At 40.6% G+C, this 21,583-nt stretch overlaps 1 protein-coding gene across 2 annotated transcripts; it reads left to right on the top strand.

Annotated features, from left to right (window-relative positions):
* The first annotated feature begins 1,890 nt into the window (after positions 1–1,890).
* Positions 1,891–17,900, top strand: impdh2 (IMP (inosine 5'-monophosphate) dehydrogenase 2). 2 transcript variants are annotated; one of them, XM_034087397.1, is made up of 15 exons: positions 1,891–2,376; positions 4,277–4,325; positions 7,431–7,532; positions 7,645–7,719; positions 8,077–8,283; positions 9,165–9,252; positions 9,379–9,578; positions 10,025–10,115; positions 10,240–10,335; positions 11,362–11,433; positions 13,419–13,562; positions 13,795–13,939; positions 16,469–16,612; positions 17,258–17,341; positions 17,521–17,900. In XM_034087397.1, exons 1-15 carry the CDS (start codon positions 2,279–2,281, stop codon positions 17,540–17,542), a joined length of 1,617 nt encoding a protein of 538 aa, XP_033943288.1. In that variant the 5' UTR covers positions 1,891–2,278; the 3' UTR covers positions 17,543–17,900. The 2 variants fall into 2 exon arrangements, with proteins under 2 accessions (XP_033943288.1, XP_033943289.1); XM_034087398.1 differs by lacking the exon at positions 11,362–11,433 and having other exon boundaries at positions 1,893–2,376.
* The last annotated feature ends 3,683 nt before the right edge of the window (positions 17,901–21,583 follow it).

Below are 21,583 nucleotides of genomic sequence, written 5' to 3'. Positions count from 1 at the left end.
AATAAAAACCCTGAACGTTTACTTTTCGTTTTAAACATCTTTTTAAGGTGTAAACCTATGGTGTAAACGTGTCATTTAGAGGTGTAAACGTATCATTTAGAAATGCGCGTTCCCGTGACAAGGGGGGCATTTCATGACCGGGAGGCATAATGTGACACAACAACGGCATTTCCTGTTTCTGCCGGAGAGGGGAGGCTGTCCCAAAGCTTGCTGCTGTATTTACTCCCTCCATCTGACAGGAGGGAGCCTCGTTGAGCTGCGAGTGTGGCTACAGACGGAGTTCACTCCGTCACGGAGGGGTAGGGTCGAGAGTGGTTTGGGATTGGGCCGTAGTCTGTTCTTCTGCTCTGTTTTCCGGTTGTTGTCTGTTTTGAATGACGAATACACACTCCGCCGCCTGCTGGTAAGGAGAGTTATTGCCACTCACGCATGCGCAGTTCGTACGTGCTCGGCTGAAGTCTTTGCGGTGTGTGTTCCATGGCCAACACGCAGGAGAACACGCCGACGCAACAGCGTGAGCAGAGATGTACTGCGCAAAATACAGATAGCAGGAGACAGAGGACAGCCATGGTCAGATAGGAAAACATTCAGGAGCTATCTGGATCAGTCTTATGCGACAATGGAAACTGAACTAAAGAGAACATTTGAAACTTTAGCAGTCTGCGTGATCTGCCTGTAGGGAGGGGCGGGCCGGCCCTGAGAGTAAAGTAACGAGTTACTTTATGTAGAGAGTAACGAAGTAGTGATATTACTTCTTTTTTTTTAAAGTAATATGTAATATATTGCTTTTTTTTTTAGTAACGACCCCATCTCTGGCCAGAGTATCGGCCACAGCGGCAGCCTATGTGTACTGCGTGCCACGCAGCGGCGCCGGATTAATTTCAGAAGTGTGGGGGGGCAAAAAGTGCGTGTGTGTATTTGATGGTCAAAGAAATGCTAAATCTACAGGCAATAGCGGAATGGTAATCACTCCGCCTCTGGCTACAGGCGTGGCCATATCCACCATTGAAGTAATTTTTTCAAGGTGTATTTAATACAAGTTGTGAAATAACTGCACATAATTAACAGGGTTCCTTGTAGTAGTTCCATTTATTTTAATATGTTTATAGTTCCATATTAACTGCTGCACTACTTTGCCTGCACTTGAGTGTGTGACCCAGTTTTACCTTCACACAGCGAAATGGAGTATGGGGAGGATTGCACCCTCAAGTGTTTATTCCTGAACTTGAGTGTGGAATGAACAATTCAGCATAATGGATACTTTTACTTTTTATACTGAGCGTATATTTTGATGCAGGATTCAGACCGTGGTATTGCTACTATAGTACGTCTTCTTGGCCATTGTTTTTTAAAGCCAAATATCATGTTCTGTATGTTCCACACCGTTGTCTCTCCCTCCTATATGACTGTAATATAATAACTTCTTCACATTTTAACTAACTGGCATTTATTTATATATTCCCATTTCTGTCAGAAAAATAAGAAAAAAATAAAATTGAAAAAAAAGATAATCTGTCGTTTTATGAGAAAAAGGAAGAATTCATGAGTATTTCAAAAATAATGAGTTGGTATCGAACAATAATGAGAAATATTCCCGAGATAATCATTTAACATTTCAAAATATGGTTTATGTCTGTGTCTGATATCATATTTATTTCTCTTTTACTTACAACAAAGAAGAGGTTTAACAATTGCCATAACAACAATAAAAGACACCTTGTACACACCAGGGAGCACACCATGCATCCTTAGATAGTCTGTCTTTTAAAATGTTGAAGGTTTTTTGCAGGTTTTCTGTTTTTCAGGGTGTCCTACATAGACTGTATATATAATATGTGTCATATTGTTCAAACTGAAAAATGAGGGGGCGGGTCGGCCGGATGTGACGTCGGTGTCGGAAACGCTGTCAGGCCGGAATACTGCACGTGTTTGAGGGTGCTGCAGTCTGCAGAAGGAACATGAGCGCTCAGCTCCGGCTGGCAGAGAGGCCCGAGAGAGGACACAAAAGCTTTCATGCTGACATTTTCTGCTCACTTCTTCACCGTTAACACACAGCCAGACGACAGCACAGAGCTCAGAGGAGCGTGAAGCAGTACGACACTGACCCGTTAACGGACGGAGAAGCAGAACAACACACCGGGGCGAAGGAAGAAAGTTATCGGTCTCTGTTCCCGGGCCTGTGTGTTGTTGTCTACCCGCTAGTTACTGTAGCAGCTTCATAAGTTGTCTTTCTTACTATTTTAACTCTAAAGAACTGGTGAGAGTGTATTTGGACGTCATGGCGGACTACCTGATCAGCGGGCAGACCGGTTACATCCCCGACGACGGGCTGTCGGGAACGCAACTGTTCAACGGAGGAGACGGACTGACATACAAGTAAAGACCCCACGATCACTCTCACTCTCCTACACGGCCAAACACGACAACACACGTCTAATGTGTAATGTAGCTATGTGTGCTAACGGCTAACTAGTCCCCCCTGCGGTTGACGCTGTCTAGCAACTGGAGCTGGTGATGCCAAAGTCAGCCATCTTTCAGGGACAACCAGTGACAGGTTATTTACTGATGAGCCGACCTAATATTGGCTAAACTAAATATTTCTGCTATTTTATTTAATGCTAAAGGAGTTAAGCTCCAAAAACACTGAATGCTACATTTCGTATTATATTATCAATAGCATGTTTTATTATGTCTCACTGACAGCAAGGTTATAGAAGAACCACAGAAGACATTATACACCTGTTTAGCTTTGACTCTGGGAACATAAAATAGATATTTCCCAGGTGATGGTTCATAATGTAGGAGAGAAAATGTATGTATTCTTTCTGGACCATTGTTTACATTATACTGCCCAGCCTTCTAACATAATTACTCAGTGCGTATTCTGTACAGTTACATCCTGCATAAGACATTACACAACTGCTTCTACAATGTAATCAAGTGAATACTCATTGCAAGTAAACTGAACACACATTACAATAAAGTTACCAGAGACCAAAGTGGTATCTTCCATTTTAATCTATTGATAAATTATAGCAATAACCAAACGTATGCAATCTATTGCATTAAACAACTGTAGAGAAATATGTCTGCTTTGATGGGCTGCTTATTCATAAAAACACAATTGTAAAGGTGAACACACTGTCTAGTTAACCCTTGATTTATATTAACCCGGTGATCACAGCTGGCAGGACACCAATGCTTTCTGTCTTTTGGTCATTGGTGAAGTTTTACAACTGCTTTGAACTTTCGACAGTTTATTGTTTTCACTTTATATATATTGCACATTGCCTCCTGTAAAGGTTTATTTATAAGTGAATCATCTGCCTTTAAAACAGCAGTAGATTGAATAACAACCTCTTGGAAATAAAGGGGGGGAGCACATTCCTTCTATACACACTGGACCCAAATTTAGGTCCTGGCTTACACATCCTGTGTTGTAATGCTGGACTGTGTGGACTCTGGCTATTTATTAAAGGGTCTGCTTGCTAGTCCTTTTAGCAACAAAGCAACATATATTGTTCTGTATTTACTTTTAAGTCTCAAATTATATATCTGACATCAAAATACTTCTACATCTACCAGTTCTACAAAGCAATGTCCCCAAATTGCTATTTTTATTTATTATTCCTTGATAAACCAGAAAAATATAATTAAGAGATTTATTGAAAATAAAACTAACTATTACTTTCAAACAAAACGTTTTTATTTGTTATTATTGCAGCAATATACTAGTATTATTCAACATTAGTAAATGCTTTTTTGATGACCCACTGAACCCCTGATGCTTTGATGGTGTATTGGCTCACAGTCACTCATGTTACATACTTGAACAGGTCTCCTTTTGGTCTCATCATCACATGGCTCACTGTCTCTCCTACAGCACATGGATTGACATGATTGCAAGTAAGGAGTTATTTGCCAAAAACATTTCACACACACATTAGTACTGTAACATGACCCCTTCTGAACATTCTCCAGAAAGACATCCTTGTTATGTCCTGTTTGGAGACGGTTAAATCACATTTTTCCTTGAATCTCCTTTTCGGTGTTCTATTTCTGAACAACAACATATGTGTGCTTGTGTCTAAGATCGTTTAACTGTTCTGTTAAACCCGTCAAGCCAAACATAAAGAGTTATTGTTTCTGTGAAGGTTTGAGTAAATATGATTTTAATATAAAGGGATGATGAATTCATTTATCCCCCTGTCTTTACGTGTGATGGACTAACTGACGAAGAGCTGCTCTAATCTCATTGTTCTTGTCTCTCCTTCAGCGACTTCCTGATCCTGCCGGGCTACATCGACTTCTCATCAGACCAAGTGGTGAGTTGTCATTATGGGGAAATAAACTGTATGCCAAAACATAACATCTGATTAGTGTTACTGTGTTATCAGGGTGTCCGCGGGGTCTTAAAAAGTATGTTAAGAAAATTAAGTCTATTAAAAAGTATTAAACGGCATTTTCCAAGGTATTAAGAAGGTCCACAGCAACGACAACATGAAACACCCTTTAATTTACTGAAACAACATGTCGGGGAAACCCCCTCAAGGCGGCCCCATGCATAGCGTGCCATAAAATGCTGCTTCTTATTTTAAGTTTCGTTGCCTTGCTCCGCTCTGTGGGGGGGGGGGGGGGGGGGTTTATCTGCTGGTGGACTACCTGAGAGATATACAGCAGGAGAACACGCCGTCCACCGCGGAGAATAAACAGAAGGACAACCATGCTCCGGGGTCTTCTTTGCTGCTTTTGGTGTGTTTTGTGGCGGCAGCAGCGCCACTCTTACATGCCTGGCATATGTACTACAGGGTTTCCAGCATTTCCAGCGGTCTAGTGTGAACGGACACTTTAATGAATCGAATGCGTGTGAACGGAAGACTTTTTTGCGTTTGCGTATGCGTTTTACTGTAGCCGTCCTCGTGGGGCCGGGGTCTAAGCCAAACTATATCCGGTCACAGAGATCTGCTATTTTAAAGTAAGGTCAACACATATCGACCCTAAATATAGTCTATATTAAGAACGAGAAAAGTCTTAACATATATATCGTTTTTTGTAAACGTATGACAAATGTGTGAGGGTGATGACGTCAGAGCATCGTCCTATGTGCCGGGCTTAGCCCTGGACAGCCCCAGCCCAATTTAACCCCTGGGTATTTGTGAGCGAGCTCCTATATGGCATTACCGCTGAAGCTCACCAAAGTTTAATATATTTCATAGTTCAAAGTTTTGTCAATTGTTTTGTTTATTGGTCAAATACTGGTTTCTAATGGTTTCTGAGGAGTTTTACTGGAATGAAAGAGCACAGAGTACAGAAGGAACAAAGCAGCATACTGCATTAAACCTGACCTTCACAGAGAGGTTGAAGTTCATGTGGAGAGGAGGCTTCAGTAGTCTGTCTGCACTCTGTTTCGTTGTGCTATCTTACAATCAATATAGTAAATGTGAGGTCAAGTGTGTCGCCAATGTAACCGGTTAGAACTCGAAGTTGCGATGAGGTCTTAAAATGTATGGAAAGGGTCTTTAAAAAGGTCTTAAATTTGACTTCAGGATTCCTGCATATACCCTGGTTATGTAATCAAACTAATCTGATGTCTGGGATAGCGCATGCAGGAAGAGTGAGGATTATCAGTTTAGTGCCTCCCATCATAAATAATCCCAGAATTAGGCTCATAATGCCCCCACAAGACTGAGCAGTCAAATATGGCTTCCCAGACTTTATAATGTGTATTTACATTTGACATAAATGAGGTTTTGGATACATGATTTTGCTTACCATTATAAGTAGTGGTCCGATATTAGGAATTATGACGTCATCCCGATAAACCCGATAAAAGTATTAATAGCCCCGATAATAAACAATATATTTTTTGGGGGGGGGGGAAATCAAAAAATACTGCGGTGTGGGTGGATTGGGATGAGGGGCGCTTGTTTTTCCCTCGGCTCCTCCCGTTTTGCCAGTACTGTGGTATTAGTGGTTTAGGAAGAGGGGAGTTCTTCACAAATCCAGCGCTCCCTAATTCATGCCTGGCTGTGACGTAAATGGTGTGAAGCCAGGACAGTAAACAAACATGTCGTCGGTAGTATGGGACTATTTCAAAGTTTCAGAGTTAGATAGTTCGCTTGCTATTTGTATTTACAAATGCAATGCAGAAGTTCCACGAGAAGGGAAAAAGGCAACGAGCTATAATACTTCTAACCTGATTAGTCACCTGAAACATCGCCATCGCTACGATGGTGTGTTAAAAGCGTACGAAGACGCCTGCGCTGCTAAACTAGCAGCGAATCCAAAGCCAGCTGCAAAGGCACCGGGGCTTTTACCTATCGACGAGGCTTTTGAAAAAGCCACTTTATTTGGGAAAATAAAGTTCTTGGCTTTGTTTTGTTCATAGTAGTAATGCTCATGTCATTTGCTCACTACTAGTCTTTTGTTTACCACCAGGTGTGCAAAAACTACAGGTACATTTAATATATATATATATATTATATTATTATCGGTTATCGGTATCGGTCTTGAGAAGCAGGAAGTTATCGGTATCGGTTTCAAAAAACCAATATCGTGCATCCCTAATTATAAGGTTAGTTTCGTAATCCAAGTCGTTAAATTCAATTAAATCAGAGAGCATAACTGAATTAATGTTTTATCTGCTCTAGCTTTTTGAACACAAACTTGGTTTGTCAAAATTGCGTGAAATTGCATATTTTTTTGTAAAAACTGATGTCTGTCTCAAATGACATGCCCAAAAGGCTTCCTCCAATCTAAGGAAAGAAGTGGGAGAAAAGTAAACTCTTAGATTGTTCAACAGTCCATAAAGGGAGAACATAACTGGAACCTGTAATCAATGCAAGTACCGTACTTTTCGGACTATAAGCCGCGACTTTTTCCCCCATATTTTTTGTACAGCTAACGGCCACTAGGGAACCTCCTAAATCTATGGATTTTACAGGTAAAATTAACCACCTTTAACACTATGGGCTCTATGACCGGTCCGCGCCCGCCACCTTTAAGCGGCGGGCTCCAGCAGGAAAAGCTGGAGGCCGGAAAAGAGTGAGACAGGTAGCGCGCCAAAGTAAAAGTGGAACCAAGAGACAGAACGAGAGCAAGACAGAGGGACAATTTAGCTGCTGCGGCTTATATGCAGGTGCGCTTTATAGTCCGAAAAGTACGGTAAATGGAATTCACCAAATATCTTTTATATTATTCACTCTTGTTTATTTTATAATGTTACAAAAAACCTAAATGAAAAAGGTCTGCTGATAAAATATGTAACTATACATGTCAAATTGTGAGTTAACATTGTAAAACAATGTCCAGCCTTTATATTACGGTGGACTTTGAGCATTTGTCTGCTCTAATATGTTACTCAGGAGTTGTTAAAGTGTGTTTAAATTGTCCCTGTGTGCTAAAAATACCTGCTGTTGTCATTTGTCCAGGACCTGACCTCAGCGCTCACCAAACAAATCACCATGAAGACCCCCTTCGTCTCCTCTCCCATGGACACCGTCTCAGAGGCCAACCTGGCCATAGCTATGGCAGTAAGTCAACACATGAATGCTCAGTTTCCTTGAGTTATAAGATTGTTTTATTATTCCTGCTATCACGTTGGTGCACTGTGACAGACACACACTGATGTATGTCTGCATGCAGCTTACAGGTGGCATCGGCTTCATCCACCACAACTGCACTCCCGAGTTCCAGGCCAATGAAGTTCGGAAAGTCAAGGTATTGATGATGGCCATGTGTATGGTTTTAAACTTCATAAATGTTTCCCTTTTTTTATGTTAATCTTTTCTGTCATCTCATGTCAGCATCTCTTTGTCTTTCTCTATTTTTATTTACTGCTTTTAGTTTGAACGATTAAGAAGCGTTTCATTTCCCTGCATGCCTTGCTCCGCTGGTCTAGAGTCTAAGCCGTAAACGCTCAAATATTCTTTATCCAACCACCCACATGAAATCCCTTACATTCTTTCCTCGGCTGGCTCTTGATTCCACTTCCAAATTATATTTGTTCCTGCCCCGCTTTATTCCTCCAAACCCCTCCTTTCCTCACCTCCTTCCTTACTTCCCTCCCTTCTCCAGCGCTATGAGCAGGGCTTCATCACGGACCCCGTGGTGATGAGCCCCAGCGAGCGCGTTCGGGACGTCTTCCAGGCCAAGGCTCGCCACGGCTTCTGTGGAATACCCATCACAGACACCGGGAAAATGGGCGGCAAGCTGGTGGGCATCATCTCCTCCAGAGACATCGACTTCCTGAAGGAGGAGGACCACAACCTGCCGCTGAGCGACGTAAGACATGAGTCATTAGACATTATTAACTACTGTGGGGTTAGTGTACGTTTTTTAGGAACTGAAAAATCAAGAGTGTTTTGTTATATTTTATATATATTTTCATGAAAAACTGGAGGAATTATCCAATAGTTTTGAATTTAAGTCCGAGTCTGATTGATTCTGAATTTGTGAGACTCGTATACAACAGAGTGAAAAACTTGAACAAAAATGTCAGTAAATGAAACATTTCAAATGTTTGTAATCATAACGGTTAAGTGTATCACAAATATAACGGCATAGTTAAAATAATAATAATATGTTAGCAAAAACATAAATGTATGCTATCATTTGTGTTGCAATGTTCCTCTTTTGTATCTGCCACTACATATGGCTTAACACGTATGTGTAGTATGTGTGTGTATATACAAATGCATACATAATGGATGTTAATAGCAACCAGGACCTCTTCAGATAGTTCTGTTTATAACTGTAGATTAGACAAATAATCAAGTAGTTCTAAGTGTCAGTATGTTACAAATTATTAATATAGAAGTTTTCTTTTTATGTGGATATATTTTCTTTTTTAGGTATAAAAACCACACCGGTTCCATGATTGTTGCTGTTTTAATAATAACAGGTGTGCTTTTACGCAACTAAACACTTTCAAAATGTAGAACAAGGTTTGGCTATTTTGTGCTGTGACATCGGTCATGGATTTACAAGAACAATGCCTGAATTCCTGTTCATGACTTTTATTATGTTAAGATCTTTCATTTACGGTTAGTGTCATATCTTAAATGACAGATATCCCCCCAAAATACTAACCACTTCAACATCCTCTGAAAAATGGAGTTTCGATACATCCTTTATTTATACCCTGTGTGTAAATGCCTTGACAGGTGATGACGAAGCGAGAGGATCTAGTAGTCGCCCCCGCTGGAGTTACGCTGAAAGAAGCGAATGAAATCCTCCAGAGGAGTAAGAAAGGTGAGAATGCAGTTTATTATTCACAACGTGCATGATTTCAGTTTCCATTGCAGTTAAGATTATGACATAAACCAAATGAACTTGCATCCTGGTGTGAATGTCTGACCCCCCTGGTTCCTCCTGCAGGTAAGCTGCCTATAGTGAATGAGGAGGGGTCCCTGGTGTCCATCATCGCCCGCACAGACCTGAAGAAGAACAGAGACTTCCCTCTGGCCTCTAAAGACTCACGCAAACAGCTGCTTTGTGGCGCCGCCATCGGCACCCACAACGACGACAAGTACCGGCTGGACCTGCTGGTGCAGAGCGGCGTGGACGTGGTTGTTCTGGTGAGGAGACATTTAGTTTAGAAATGAAAGGTGAAGACCAGAGGGAATTCAGTTCCTGATTTAGGGACTGAGCGCAAACTGGGCTGCACTGCTCTGCTGGAATACATTTCAGACTCCTTGGTGCCGATTTGGAGCTTTATCACTGAGAAAGCATTGGTTGGCGGTGAATGGACTCCAAGTGTGCTCTTTTACAGATTTGTAATAGATGAACTGGGTTAACTTATTATGGCAGCAGTGCAGTGCCCATTCACTGTGGCATTAAAGTGCACGACAGACAAGGTCTTGATCTCTAAACCCATGTAATGGCATGCCGGTAATGTGTTCTGGATTCATTACATTTCATTAAGCTTTCAGGTTTTCTAAACGCTTTGAAATGTATAAAGTAAGTGCATTCAATGTAACTGTGCTCTGTGAATACAAATATCATTTGTTCTGTGTACCTCTAGGACTCCTCTCAGGGCAACTCAATCTATCAGATCAATATGATCAAGTATATCAAAGAGAAGTATTCTCACCTGCAAGTCATTGGAGGCAATGGTAACTACACTTTTCTTTACCTAACAATCGGAAAGGGTGTTTCCATTAATGCCAGAAATGAGTGTTTGCATTGAGTATACCTAGAGATGCACAAACCAACTCTGCCCCCCCCTCTCTGCTGCAGTGGTGACTGCAGCTCAGGCTAAGAACCTGATCGATGCAGGAGTGGACGGGCTGAGGGTGGGCATGGGCAGCGGCTCCATCTGCATCACACAGGAAGGTGAGTGAGACAGCGGACTTCGAACTGATTCACAAAGCAGCCCACAGCCATTCTGGAGCTGTTTGGTTATTCCATCTGCCAGTGTTAGCACAATGATGTGTAGTTACTCATATTGTTGATGTATTGGACTTTAGTTTGGGCCTAGAAAGCGTGTGTTTGCTTGATAACAACAATATATTGGCTTGATATGGCACACATTGATAGTTTTGTTCAACTTTTCATTGTATTGCGTCCTAATGGAAGTCTATTCAGAGGCTCGGATAGAAAGACGAGCATGTTTAGAATTGTGTCTTTTTGTTAGTTTAAGTGCTCTGGACTTCAGTTTGTTTTGATTGTTCTTATGCTGAGAGTCCGTCTCTGGCGCTCCTGCCTGATTACCTTTGCAGGTCATAATACACGTTAAAACACACGAGATATTACATTACATTACATGTCACTTGTTAGACGCTTTTATCCAAAGCGACTTACATACTCAATACTGTGGGCAATCCCCACAGGAGCAATCTGGGGTGAAGTGTCTTGCCCAGGGACACAACGACATGCTGACTGCAGCGGGGTTTGAACCTGTGACCCCCTGATCCGAACACCTACGGACAACCCACTACGCCACACGCCTCCGATATGATATGATTGTTGTGTAGTCAAAGATTGATCTTTCTGTGATCGTCTGATCTGACATTTAGATCATCTGAAAAGATGAACTCTTTTTGGTTACATTTTGCTAGTAGGTTGTTGCAGCTGGACTTTAAATCTTAAGTTGTCATAGGGATACGTTTGTTGGATACAGCTGTGATATGTTTGGCGAAGGTCTCTGTGTTGTCCATGTTTTTCTTGCAAATTTGCAGCATATGTTCTTGTTCATTTTCTTTGATCTGTCATCTTCATCTTGTTTGTCATCATACCTGCCTCCTCCCCTTGTTTCTCTCCCACTCCCTCTGCTTTCACTCTCTTATATTCTCTTCCCTGGTTCCCCCCTTGGTGTTGATGGTCTGTGTATATTATGTCCATGTATTTTTCCATGTCCAGCTCCCCTAAGTGTACCTCCAGCTATAAAGCTCCACAGCCCCAAAACCCCAACCACTGTTACGGGATACTCCAGTAAGTTTTGGCCTGAGCTGGTCTCCTATTGGCTCCACTATCACAGTGTGCCCGCCCTCCCCACTTCACAGCCTGCTGCATTGATTGGTTAACAGCTTTGCATAGATAGATAGAGGTAGTGGTCCTAGGTTTTTGTTTGTTTTAAAAGCTGGCCTTGGGTGTTTTGAGGTTTTGGGGTTTTGCTTGATCTTCTGTCCTCACTAATCTGTCAATCATCCTGATTGCATTTTGCTCTTCCTTCACCCACTTTACTGATCTTGCTAGCCGCATTTGGAAAGAGTTCCAAATTGAGTGAATGACCCCTCTGATCAAACGGGGAGACACCAGTCCGGGTCGGTGTCCTTCACATCTTTCCTTGACCTCATACTGTTTTCCATCAAAGGGGTTATGAAAAGACACGGGACATGTTTTTTGTGCTATCTGACCCCATCCCCCTTTAAAGATCTTGATGTTATCAGATTGAGACACAATGTGTGTCCGTTGGTTACCTTACCGGTACCGTTGGTCAGATGGTGGCTGGTTTAAGGCCAAACCCTCCTTGTGCTGTTTCTGTAACTCTGATTTGTTGGCCCTCCCATCATTGTATCCGCTATAGAACACCGTTCTCATCCACTTCCACCATCATTTGTGCTTTCAGCCACAGGGTGTCTCTGTCTACCAGAGCTGGTGAACCTGCTGCAGTGGGAGGGGCCAGACGAGTGATATTCCAGCCTGCAGCTTTGCTTTGTAATTCATGTCATTATAAAGGATCGAGGCGGACTTTATCAATGTATCTTTGTTCAGCCATTAGAATCAGTCTGCTAGTGATGCCAGCTGTGATTGTTGCACCCAAATCGACATAGTTTTGAATTGTAGCATGGCTGTATGGTGATGACCTTTTAAGCACTTTGATCACATGTTTTCAAAAGACATGAACAGAACAGTAATAAACATGATTTCTGCATGGCACAGCTCAAGTCTTCAGTTTCATGTTTCCAGCAGAGCCGTACCATGCAGTGGAAACACTTTTCTAACAGACATAAGTTGCTCCTATGTGCAAAACAACTCTACTTGTAAAAAAAGGAATTGGGATAGTTTTCTTTAAATATTCAAGCGTCGGTGTGAAAGATTAGCGTGGGAAAGAGATGTAAATAAAATTGATGGCAGTTTGGATTTTTCTGCTGACGTGACGAGTTTAACTTCCCCATTCACACTTTAACTAACATGACAACAGAAGGAGACACAACCCCAGCCTGTCTGCTCATTCACTGTGTGTGGTACTTGCATGCCCATCAAAACTGTCAGTTTACCAAATGAGCAGCAGGTTCCAAATCTTATCTGTATTTATGTTGATATTCATGTCAACAAATATAATCACATGAAAGAATAATTGGCAGTTAAATATGGAAAAGATATTCTATTAACATGAATCTATTAGGGATGCGAGAAACTGCCCATGATCAAAATCGGACAGCCCTGGCGAATATTAATCGATTATATTATATATCGCCAATAAATCAATCGCACGTGTGACGGACGGAGGGGGGGGGGCGGGGTCTGAGTGTAGCAGGCTGCAGCAGCAGCCTGCGCTGCTGGCTTCCTCCAAGTTTACAGTAAAACAAACTGGTGGTGTGACCAATGGCCATTTACAATTATTAATACTATTATTAGCATTAGTCTATATTTTGGTTGAAACTAAGCCAGGAAAAAAAAAAAACATATAAATAAAATATATAAATAAAATCGAATTTTAAAAATAATTTTCGATTAGGGAGACAGTAACGAATATTCGAATAATCGCTGGCATCCCTAGAATCTATAAAGCTTCACGTGGTGTGCAGTTTGAACATTTTGCAAGCGGTTGTCTTTGCTCTGGTAGGTTAAGAGGTTCATATGCAACTAGAACGGGAAAAGCATTATTCAGTTCAGTTAACTAAATGCAACAGCTGTATTTTCTCCCATCCTTTAATCCTCCCCCGTCTCTCCTCCTCTCCTCCTCTCCTCAGTGCTGGCATGCGGCAGACCTCAGGCCACAGCAGTCTATAAGGTGTCGGAGTACGCCCGGAGGTTCGGGGTGCCGGTCATCGCTGATGGAGGCATCCAGAATGTCGGGCACATTGCCAAAGCCCTGGCACTGGGAGCATCCACTGGTATGGATAGAATGGGTGTTATAGAATCATAATCAAAATCAAACGTATTAACATCTAAAGTGAATAAGGGTTTGTTAGTTTTTCTGATGTTACAGAGAGGATTAACAGTAGATTTTCAGATTTGGATTATGATGGTTATTCCATGCTAGACATTTTGAAAGCCTTTAAGTAGTCATCGTTCATTTCAAATGTTATTGACCTGTCACTCCCCACCCTGTCTCTCTGTGTGCAGTGATGATGGGCTCTCTGCTGGCGGCCACCAGTGAAGCTCCTGGTGAATATTTCTTCTCTGACGGCATCAGGCTGAAGAAATACAGAGGCATGGGCTCCCTGGATGCCATGGACAAAAACCTGGGCTCTCAGACCAGATACTTCAGGTACAGATACTGGGCTAATACACTGTAATATTAATAGTTAGCACCCTAGTGATGACAATGTATCTCACACTCTCCTCAGCCAGACAGTTTTTTTCATTGTCTTTTCCCAGATGTCAATCAATCAATGTTTATTTATATAGCCCAATATCACAAATGTTACATTTGTATCAGTGGACTTCACAGTTTGTACAGAATATCAGTATGACAATACGACACCCTCTGTCCTTAGACCCTCACATCGTACAAGGAAAAACTTCCGGAGAAAACCCACAGTTTAAAGGGAAAAATGGGAGAAACCTCAGGTAGAGCAACAGAGGAGGGACTTGTCTCTATTCTTGTTTTGCTCGATCTCAGTGCTGCATTTGATACTATCGACCATGATATCCTATTGCAAAGACTAGAGCACTTAGTTGGCATACAGGGAACTGCTTTAGGCTGGTTTAGGTCCTATCTATCTGAACGCTCTCAGTTTGTACGTGTTAACGATGAATCTTCCACGCAAACCAAAGTTAGCCATGGAGTGCCACAGGGCTCAGTGCTCGGACCTATTTTGTTCACATTATATATGCTTCCGTTAGGCAATATTATAAGGAATCATTCTGTAAACTTTCATTGTTATGCGGATGATACTCAACTATATTTATCAATCAAGCCTGATGAAATTAATCATCTAAATAAAATTCAAGACTGCCTTAAGGACTTAAAAACGTGGATGACCTTAAACTTTTTGATGTTAAACACGACCAAAACTGAAGTTATTGTACTTGGCCCTAAGAATCTACGAAACAAATTATCTAAAGATATACTAACTATGGATGGCATTAATTTGGCCTCCAGTGAAACTGTAAGGAATCTTGGTGTTATATTTGATCAGGATTTATCCTTTAACGCCCACATAAAATGAATTTCAAGGACCTCCTACTTCCATCTACGTAACATTGCAAAAATCAGGCATATCTTGCCTCAAAACGATGCAGAGAAACTAGTCCATGCATTTGTTACTTCTAGGCTGGATTATTGTAACTCTTTATTATCAGGGTGTACCAAGAAGTCAGTCAAGTCGCTTCAGCTGATTCAAAAATGCTGCAGCTCGTGTACTAACCAGAGTTAGGAAAAGGGACCACATTACTTCTGTTCTGGCTGCCTTACACTGGCTCCCTATAGAACACAGGATAGAATTTAAAATTCTTCTTCTCGCCTACAAAGCCCTTAATGGGCAGGCGCCATTTTACCTTAAAGAACTCATTATACCCTACTGTCCTACTAGGGCATTGCGTTCCAAGAATGCAGGGTTGTTGGTTGTTCCTAGAATCTCTAAGAGTACAATGGGAGCCAGAGCCTTTTCTTATCAAGCTCCACATTTGTGGAATCAGCTTCCAGTTTGTGTTCGGGCGGCAGACACCCTATCCGTTTTTAAGAGTGCGCTTAAGACCTTCCTTTTTGATAAAGCTTATAGTTAGGGCTGATTAGATTCAGCCCCTAGTTTTGCTGATATAGGCTTAGTTTGTCGGGGGACATCTTACTTCTTCCTTCTCTCTGTCTATACCTGTGTACTCTCATGTTCCGATTAACCCAGCTTCCCCAAATTTCTTTCTTTTTGGTGTCTATATACGCCGGGATCCGGAGTCATGGATGATCCTGCGGTCCAGTGTCCTGGATCGCGAGCCCTCGATCGCGAGTCGTGGCTGTGGTCCTGGATCATCGGTCCTGGATGGATATCCTCGTGGATTCATCTTCCTATTATACACACATGTATTTCCAAACATTTGGACTACCTATGTTGCAAATGTATTATCTTTTCAATTTACACACGGCATCTATTGCACGTCTGTCCGTCCTGGGAGAGGGATCCCTCCTCTGTTGCTCTCCCTGAGGTTTCTCCCATGTTTCCCTCTAAACTGTGGGTTTTCTTCGGAAGTTTTTCCTTGTACGATGTGAGGGTCTAAGGACAGAGGGTGTCGTATTGTCATACTGATATTCTGTACACACTGTGAAGACCACTGAGACAAATGTAACATTTGTGATATTGGGCTATATAAATAAACATTGATTGATTGATTAATCCCTCTCCCAGGACGGACAGACGTGCAATAGATGCCGTGTGTAAATTGAAAAGATGATACATTTACAACATAGGTAGTCCAAATGTTTGGAAATGCATGTGTGTATAATAATAAGATTAATCCACGAGGATATCCATCCAGGACCTATGATCCAGGACCACAGCCACGACTCAAGATCCAGGGCTCGCGATGCAGGACACAGGACCGCAGGATCATCCATGACTCCGGATCCCAGCGTATATAGACACCAAAAAGAAAGACATTTGGGGAAGCTGGGTTAATCGGAACATGAAAGTACACAGGTATAGACAGAGAGAAGGAAGATGTCCCCCGACAAACTAAGCCTATATCAGCAAAACTAAGGGCTGAATCTTCTTCCTCATTGCATTTTCAGTGGTTTGTAAAACATGACTCATGTCTGCCTTGTGATAAAGAGTGATGAGCCTACTTCCTCTCCCCTTCACAGTGAGTGCGATAAGATCAAAGTTGCTCAGGGTGTTTCTGGAGCGGTGCAGGACAAAGGCTCCATCCACAAGTTCGTCCCCTACCTGCTGGCTGGCATTCAGCACTCCTGTCAGGACATCGGATCCAAGAGCCTCACACAGCTCAGGTACTACACAGGCAGGGATACGTTTCTGTTATGCATGAGTGGGAAGTTCTAATTCAATACATTGTTTTACAAGTGTCAGAGAAAATACTGTACAATCAATTGCCGTAAACCTTGGCATAAATGTACACTAAATCATAAAACATAATGTCAAAAGTAAAATTTGTATGCTATAAAAAGCTATTTATTTTTGTAATGCCTTGATAGACCACATTATATCAGCCCAACTAAGCTGCAAACTAGTGACTAACAACGTTCTGTCAATATGTCAAAGTAAATGTACGAAAACAAGACGGCTAGCATCCTCCAAGCTGCTAATGCTCGTTTACACTTTTGTAACTAGTAGTCGGCCCCTGTCATCTTCTTCCTGGCGATTTCATTGAAGATGGCAAACCTCTGAATAGTCATGCAGCCTGTCCCTCGGCCAGGTCATGTCAAGATGTTATGACTGCATACTTGACTGACTATTGTAACAGACAAAATATTGCGTAGTCTGAACCAGGCGTGAAGTGGTGAACACTTGCTGATGATTAGATGACTTACTGATCCAGCTCACTGCTTTACTCTTGGTACTTGCCCAGTGTTTGTTTCTCCTGCCATTCTTCCTCTTGATGTCTGGGATGTGTAACATTTCCTTCCTCCCGACAGAGCCATGATGTACTCTGGAGACCTGAAATTTGAAAAGAGAACAACTTCAGCTCAAAACGAGGGTGGAGTCCACGGCTTGCACAGGTACAAACACACATGTATGAAACTTGCTTTTATAATCCAATACCTTAAACAGTTCTTAGTTCCTTGTGTCGCTCCAACCACAACAAGTTCCTCTTTAGTTCCTCCAATCTGTCAAACAGAAACCTCAGGAGCATCATGAAAGCTGTGATGTTTCTGACCAACTCCTCTTTGTCCCACAGTTATGAGAAACGACTGTTTTGAGAAGCAGCGAGCTGTGCTGCCTGCTGATGGAGACAGACACATTATGCAACTGCACTACATGCCTGACTCTCTTAGTCATTCTCTACACACACTACTAAAATCTCATAGAAATGGTCTTTAAGAAGAAGCTCTCGCTCTTCCAACGATCGATCAAGTCTTCCTGCCAGCGCCATCTATGCATTGTCTCTGTTCAGTGTAGTTGTGTGAAGACGGGGAACTAAACATGTATCAACAGTGCACGTGTGATTGTTTCCTCCAAGGCCTTCCATGTTCTGATTTAAAATAAATGTCTGGCGTGTCCATTTTAAGGCGAAAAAAGCTGTCTGATAATAAAGCCTATGTGTTTTTCCACAAACAAGTTTTTGGTCATTTTTTGAAGATCTGTGTTTTTCTAGTACTTTTTCTATTCTATACAGAGTTGATAATACAATGCAGAGACAATTTCTCAACTGCAGAGAGAGGCATATCAGAAGAAGACATGCTGCTGCTGTCATGAGTAACAATTACCAACAACCAATTAAATGTATATTCACAAAGCTGACCCTTTTATTTGAAGCGACTTGCATACACCCGATACCGTAGACATGCCTACTGGAGCATTTCTTTTCTGTTTGTCTCATCAAGGATCATGGTATTTAACTTGTAGATTGCAAGGAGACGTGGCTACAATCCATTTAGACACCATGTTTTTTTAAGTCAAAGCACTACAGAGCCAAACCCAAAAGTATTAGGACATGCTTTCTTCTTGCGTGTCACACAATAAGTAGACTATAAAATGTAAATGTTATTTAAAAAAAAAAATGATATTTTCAATACTATGATTTAAAAAAAATATTTACTATTATACTATCCAGTTTGTTTGCATACATTTGTCCACATAATTTCGACATACTAATTAATCTGTTTTCTGTGATATTTTCTACATATACTATTTTCAACCTATTATACTATGTTTATTTTAATGACATTTTAGACATTCTATACTATGTCGTTTTTGTGATAGTTTTGACATACTATACTATATTTTTTATTTTCGGCATATTTTTCTATTACCGTTTTTGACGTATGTCGTTTTGTGCTATTTTTAAGACATACTTTTCCATGTCTTTTTTTCTTTTGATATTTTCAGATTACGATATATTATATATAGTTTTTCCTTCGATTTTTTAAAAAGTATTATACCATAAACTTTATTCGATATAAGACTGTTTTTTCCCCCAACATTTGTTCAGAAATCTTTGACATCTTCGCTTTGACATTTTATACTATGACTTTCTCTGGCTAAATGATCATATAAATGAATAGTATAGTGTGTTAAAGAGAAATATCATTAATACATACCAAAACATGCTAAAATACCATTCTACTATGCCGTCAAAAGTAATATATTACAAAAAAGAATAGCATTGTATGTTGTAAAAAGTAATCAAAGAAAATTGAAAAAAAAGTCAGTTATAAACAACTAATTAAAATATATTCTATTCCTTTAAAGAAGTAATAGAATGTCATTAGGTGATTAAAAAGAACAGCATCGTATAATACTTTTTAAAATAATATTATCCTATACATTATTTAGTACAGTATGCAAAATTCACACTAAATTATGTTGTAAATAGGTCAAAGTATAGAATGACCAAAAAAATCATAAAATGTCAAAGGTCACAGCTGAGTTGAAAAACAGTCATTGTACTGTTTGCCAGAAAAGGTAATGAAAAATCTCATAGTGTAGTATGCCAACAAAACAGTCTTATAGTATTCCATCTTCCATTAAGATTTCTTTAAAGTATAGTATTCATAGTACAATTGACTCAATATACCTAGCTACTGTCCACCACTTCAAATATAGGGAAACTATATTGAGACACTTGAAAAATGACTGCAAACGCTGACTGGTCAAATTTTAACACATGTAAATACTACCTAAAATATTGCAAATAAGAGCTTACTGTAGACACATTTTCAAATGTTTAGCTGGCCGGCTGTACACTGACTCAGATTTGTAACAGAAATGACTTATCTGGCTATCTGGCTCATTTCAGGAAAAATAACTTTCTAAAATGTGTGTTGAAAATAATCAAGAACTGTATTACATGCTAGCGATTGTTAATACTTTGTTAAACTAAAACTGTGAATTGAGTTTCTGAGAAGATAAACCCTTATCATTAATAGAACTGTGCAACGTGGCATTCATTTTAACATTCCCTTTGGAGAAGACCAGTTGGTTGCCGGTCCATCCAATCAGATCACACCTGCATTTCTGCTGAGCTGTTAATTACTGAAGGACAAAGCGTGGGAGGGACTCCCCAGAGACCCCCTGCAGCGGGCAGGTGAGGGGGGGAACTGGGGGGTCCCTCCCACGGATCAGGTACCCTCTGAATCCACCGGACTTTCCAGGCTGACACCCAGACGGACCGATGGGACTGCTGCGGTCACACTCTGCTGCTCACACCTGCTCACCTGCTCTCACACACACACACACACACACACACACACACACACACACACACACACACACACACACACACACACACACACACACACACACACACACACACACACACACACACACACACACACACCTGTCTCACATCATCCATCATGTCAAAGACTAATGAACACACAAGGAAGCAGTTCAGATATACCAACTGAAGGATCAGGGTTTCACATGGGAGACCACACAATGATTCATGGAATACTAAAACGTTAAAGTCTTTCCAAATGTCTAGGTTTCATGAAACATAATGGCATTTAAATAGCTTTATTTTATTGTTAAGCAAGTTAATTGTTTATACATACATTGCTGTTGAAACCATTGTACCTATACATGTGTAAAATATCATACTTTTAAACCAAATTAAACCCATTTGAACCATTACAACTGACCACTTTTGACGTGCAAATCATCAAATGAAAGTTAAACCACTGCTGCTACTCCCTAAAGAATTATATCGTACTTTATCCTTTACTGCTTACTCTACCATCTTGTTTTTCTGAATCGCTTCCTTTTGTCCAGTCTGTTGTCAAATATTTAAACTCTATACACAATAGGCACCTTAAAAACCAACTCTATTGTAATATATGTCTACATGCAAGATAACCTTACACCAATACTGTGGATCTTTCCTCTAAATTGTTGCACAAGCATAAAGGAAAACCTTGATCCTCGGTGATGGCCTTTAGGAGGGAGATGAGTAGCCTGACATGTGATGCAGATCATGTAGATTATAACAGTTTCCCCTTGCATGCCTTGCTTTTTGAATCTGTGTATTTCATTTGTATATATTTGAAACTAAAGGCCATGGTTGTTGTGTATTTTGGCGGATTTCTGGCAACAATTTCTTGTTAATCGAGCTTTTACTGCAGCCATTTGTCATTTAGTATTTCTGTCTACTATACATTCTACAAAGTAGAGATTCTGTAGTTATAGTGTTTTGAAAGAATTGCAAACACCGGACACTCCATCAAACAGAGCTGTTCCGGATCAAAGGAAACAGAATTTAGGTTGTTGTAATACATTTAGTATTAAGGTACATAGCACTACTGTTTTCTATACATTTGATGACATTTAAGGAAAAAAGCAGTCTAAAAAAAAAGAATTCTGCTTCAGAAACTAAAAGGAGCACAATCAAGTGATCTATGAACTCATAAGATTATATCAAAAGATATGCAAACATATGCAATATGTTATACAAAATAATAGTGTTTTTCCTACATTTAATGAACCCTTTGAACATTGACAGAGTGAGCGAAAGTTTCAAATGGTTCTGTTAGAAACGTATGTCCATACAAGATTTAAATACTTTCAGAACAATCAGAACAAATGTTTTGGCCTTTTTCATTCTTATAAAAACACACGATAATGACATTTTCAAATGGTAAAGATGTAAACCACCTTACAAAAGTAAGCATTTAAGTTGACCTGGGGTGTATTTGAAATTAGGAAACGTTCAAAAGACAACATGAAGACAGTAGTGGTGAAGTCTGTCCAGCAGGAGAAGGGAGGGAGTCCTGTCAGGAGAAGTGAAAGTGAAATCAGTCTCT

Source organism: Pseudochaenichthys georgianus, chromosome 7, assembly GCF_902827115.2.
Source record: "Pseudochaenichthys georgianus chromosome 7, fPseGeo1.2, whole genome shotgun sequence".
In the NCBI taxonomy this organism is placed as follows: Eukaryota; Metazoa; Chordata; class Actinopteri; order Perciformes; family Channichthyidae; genus Pseudochaenichthys; species Pseudochaenichthys georgianus.
The sequence above is the reverse complement of the archived record's forward strand: the minus strand, read 5'-3'. Positions and strand labels throughout refer to the sequence as shown.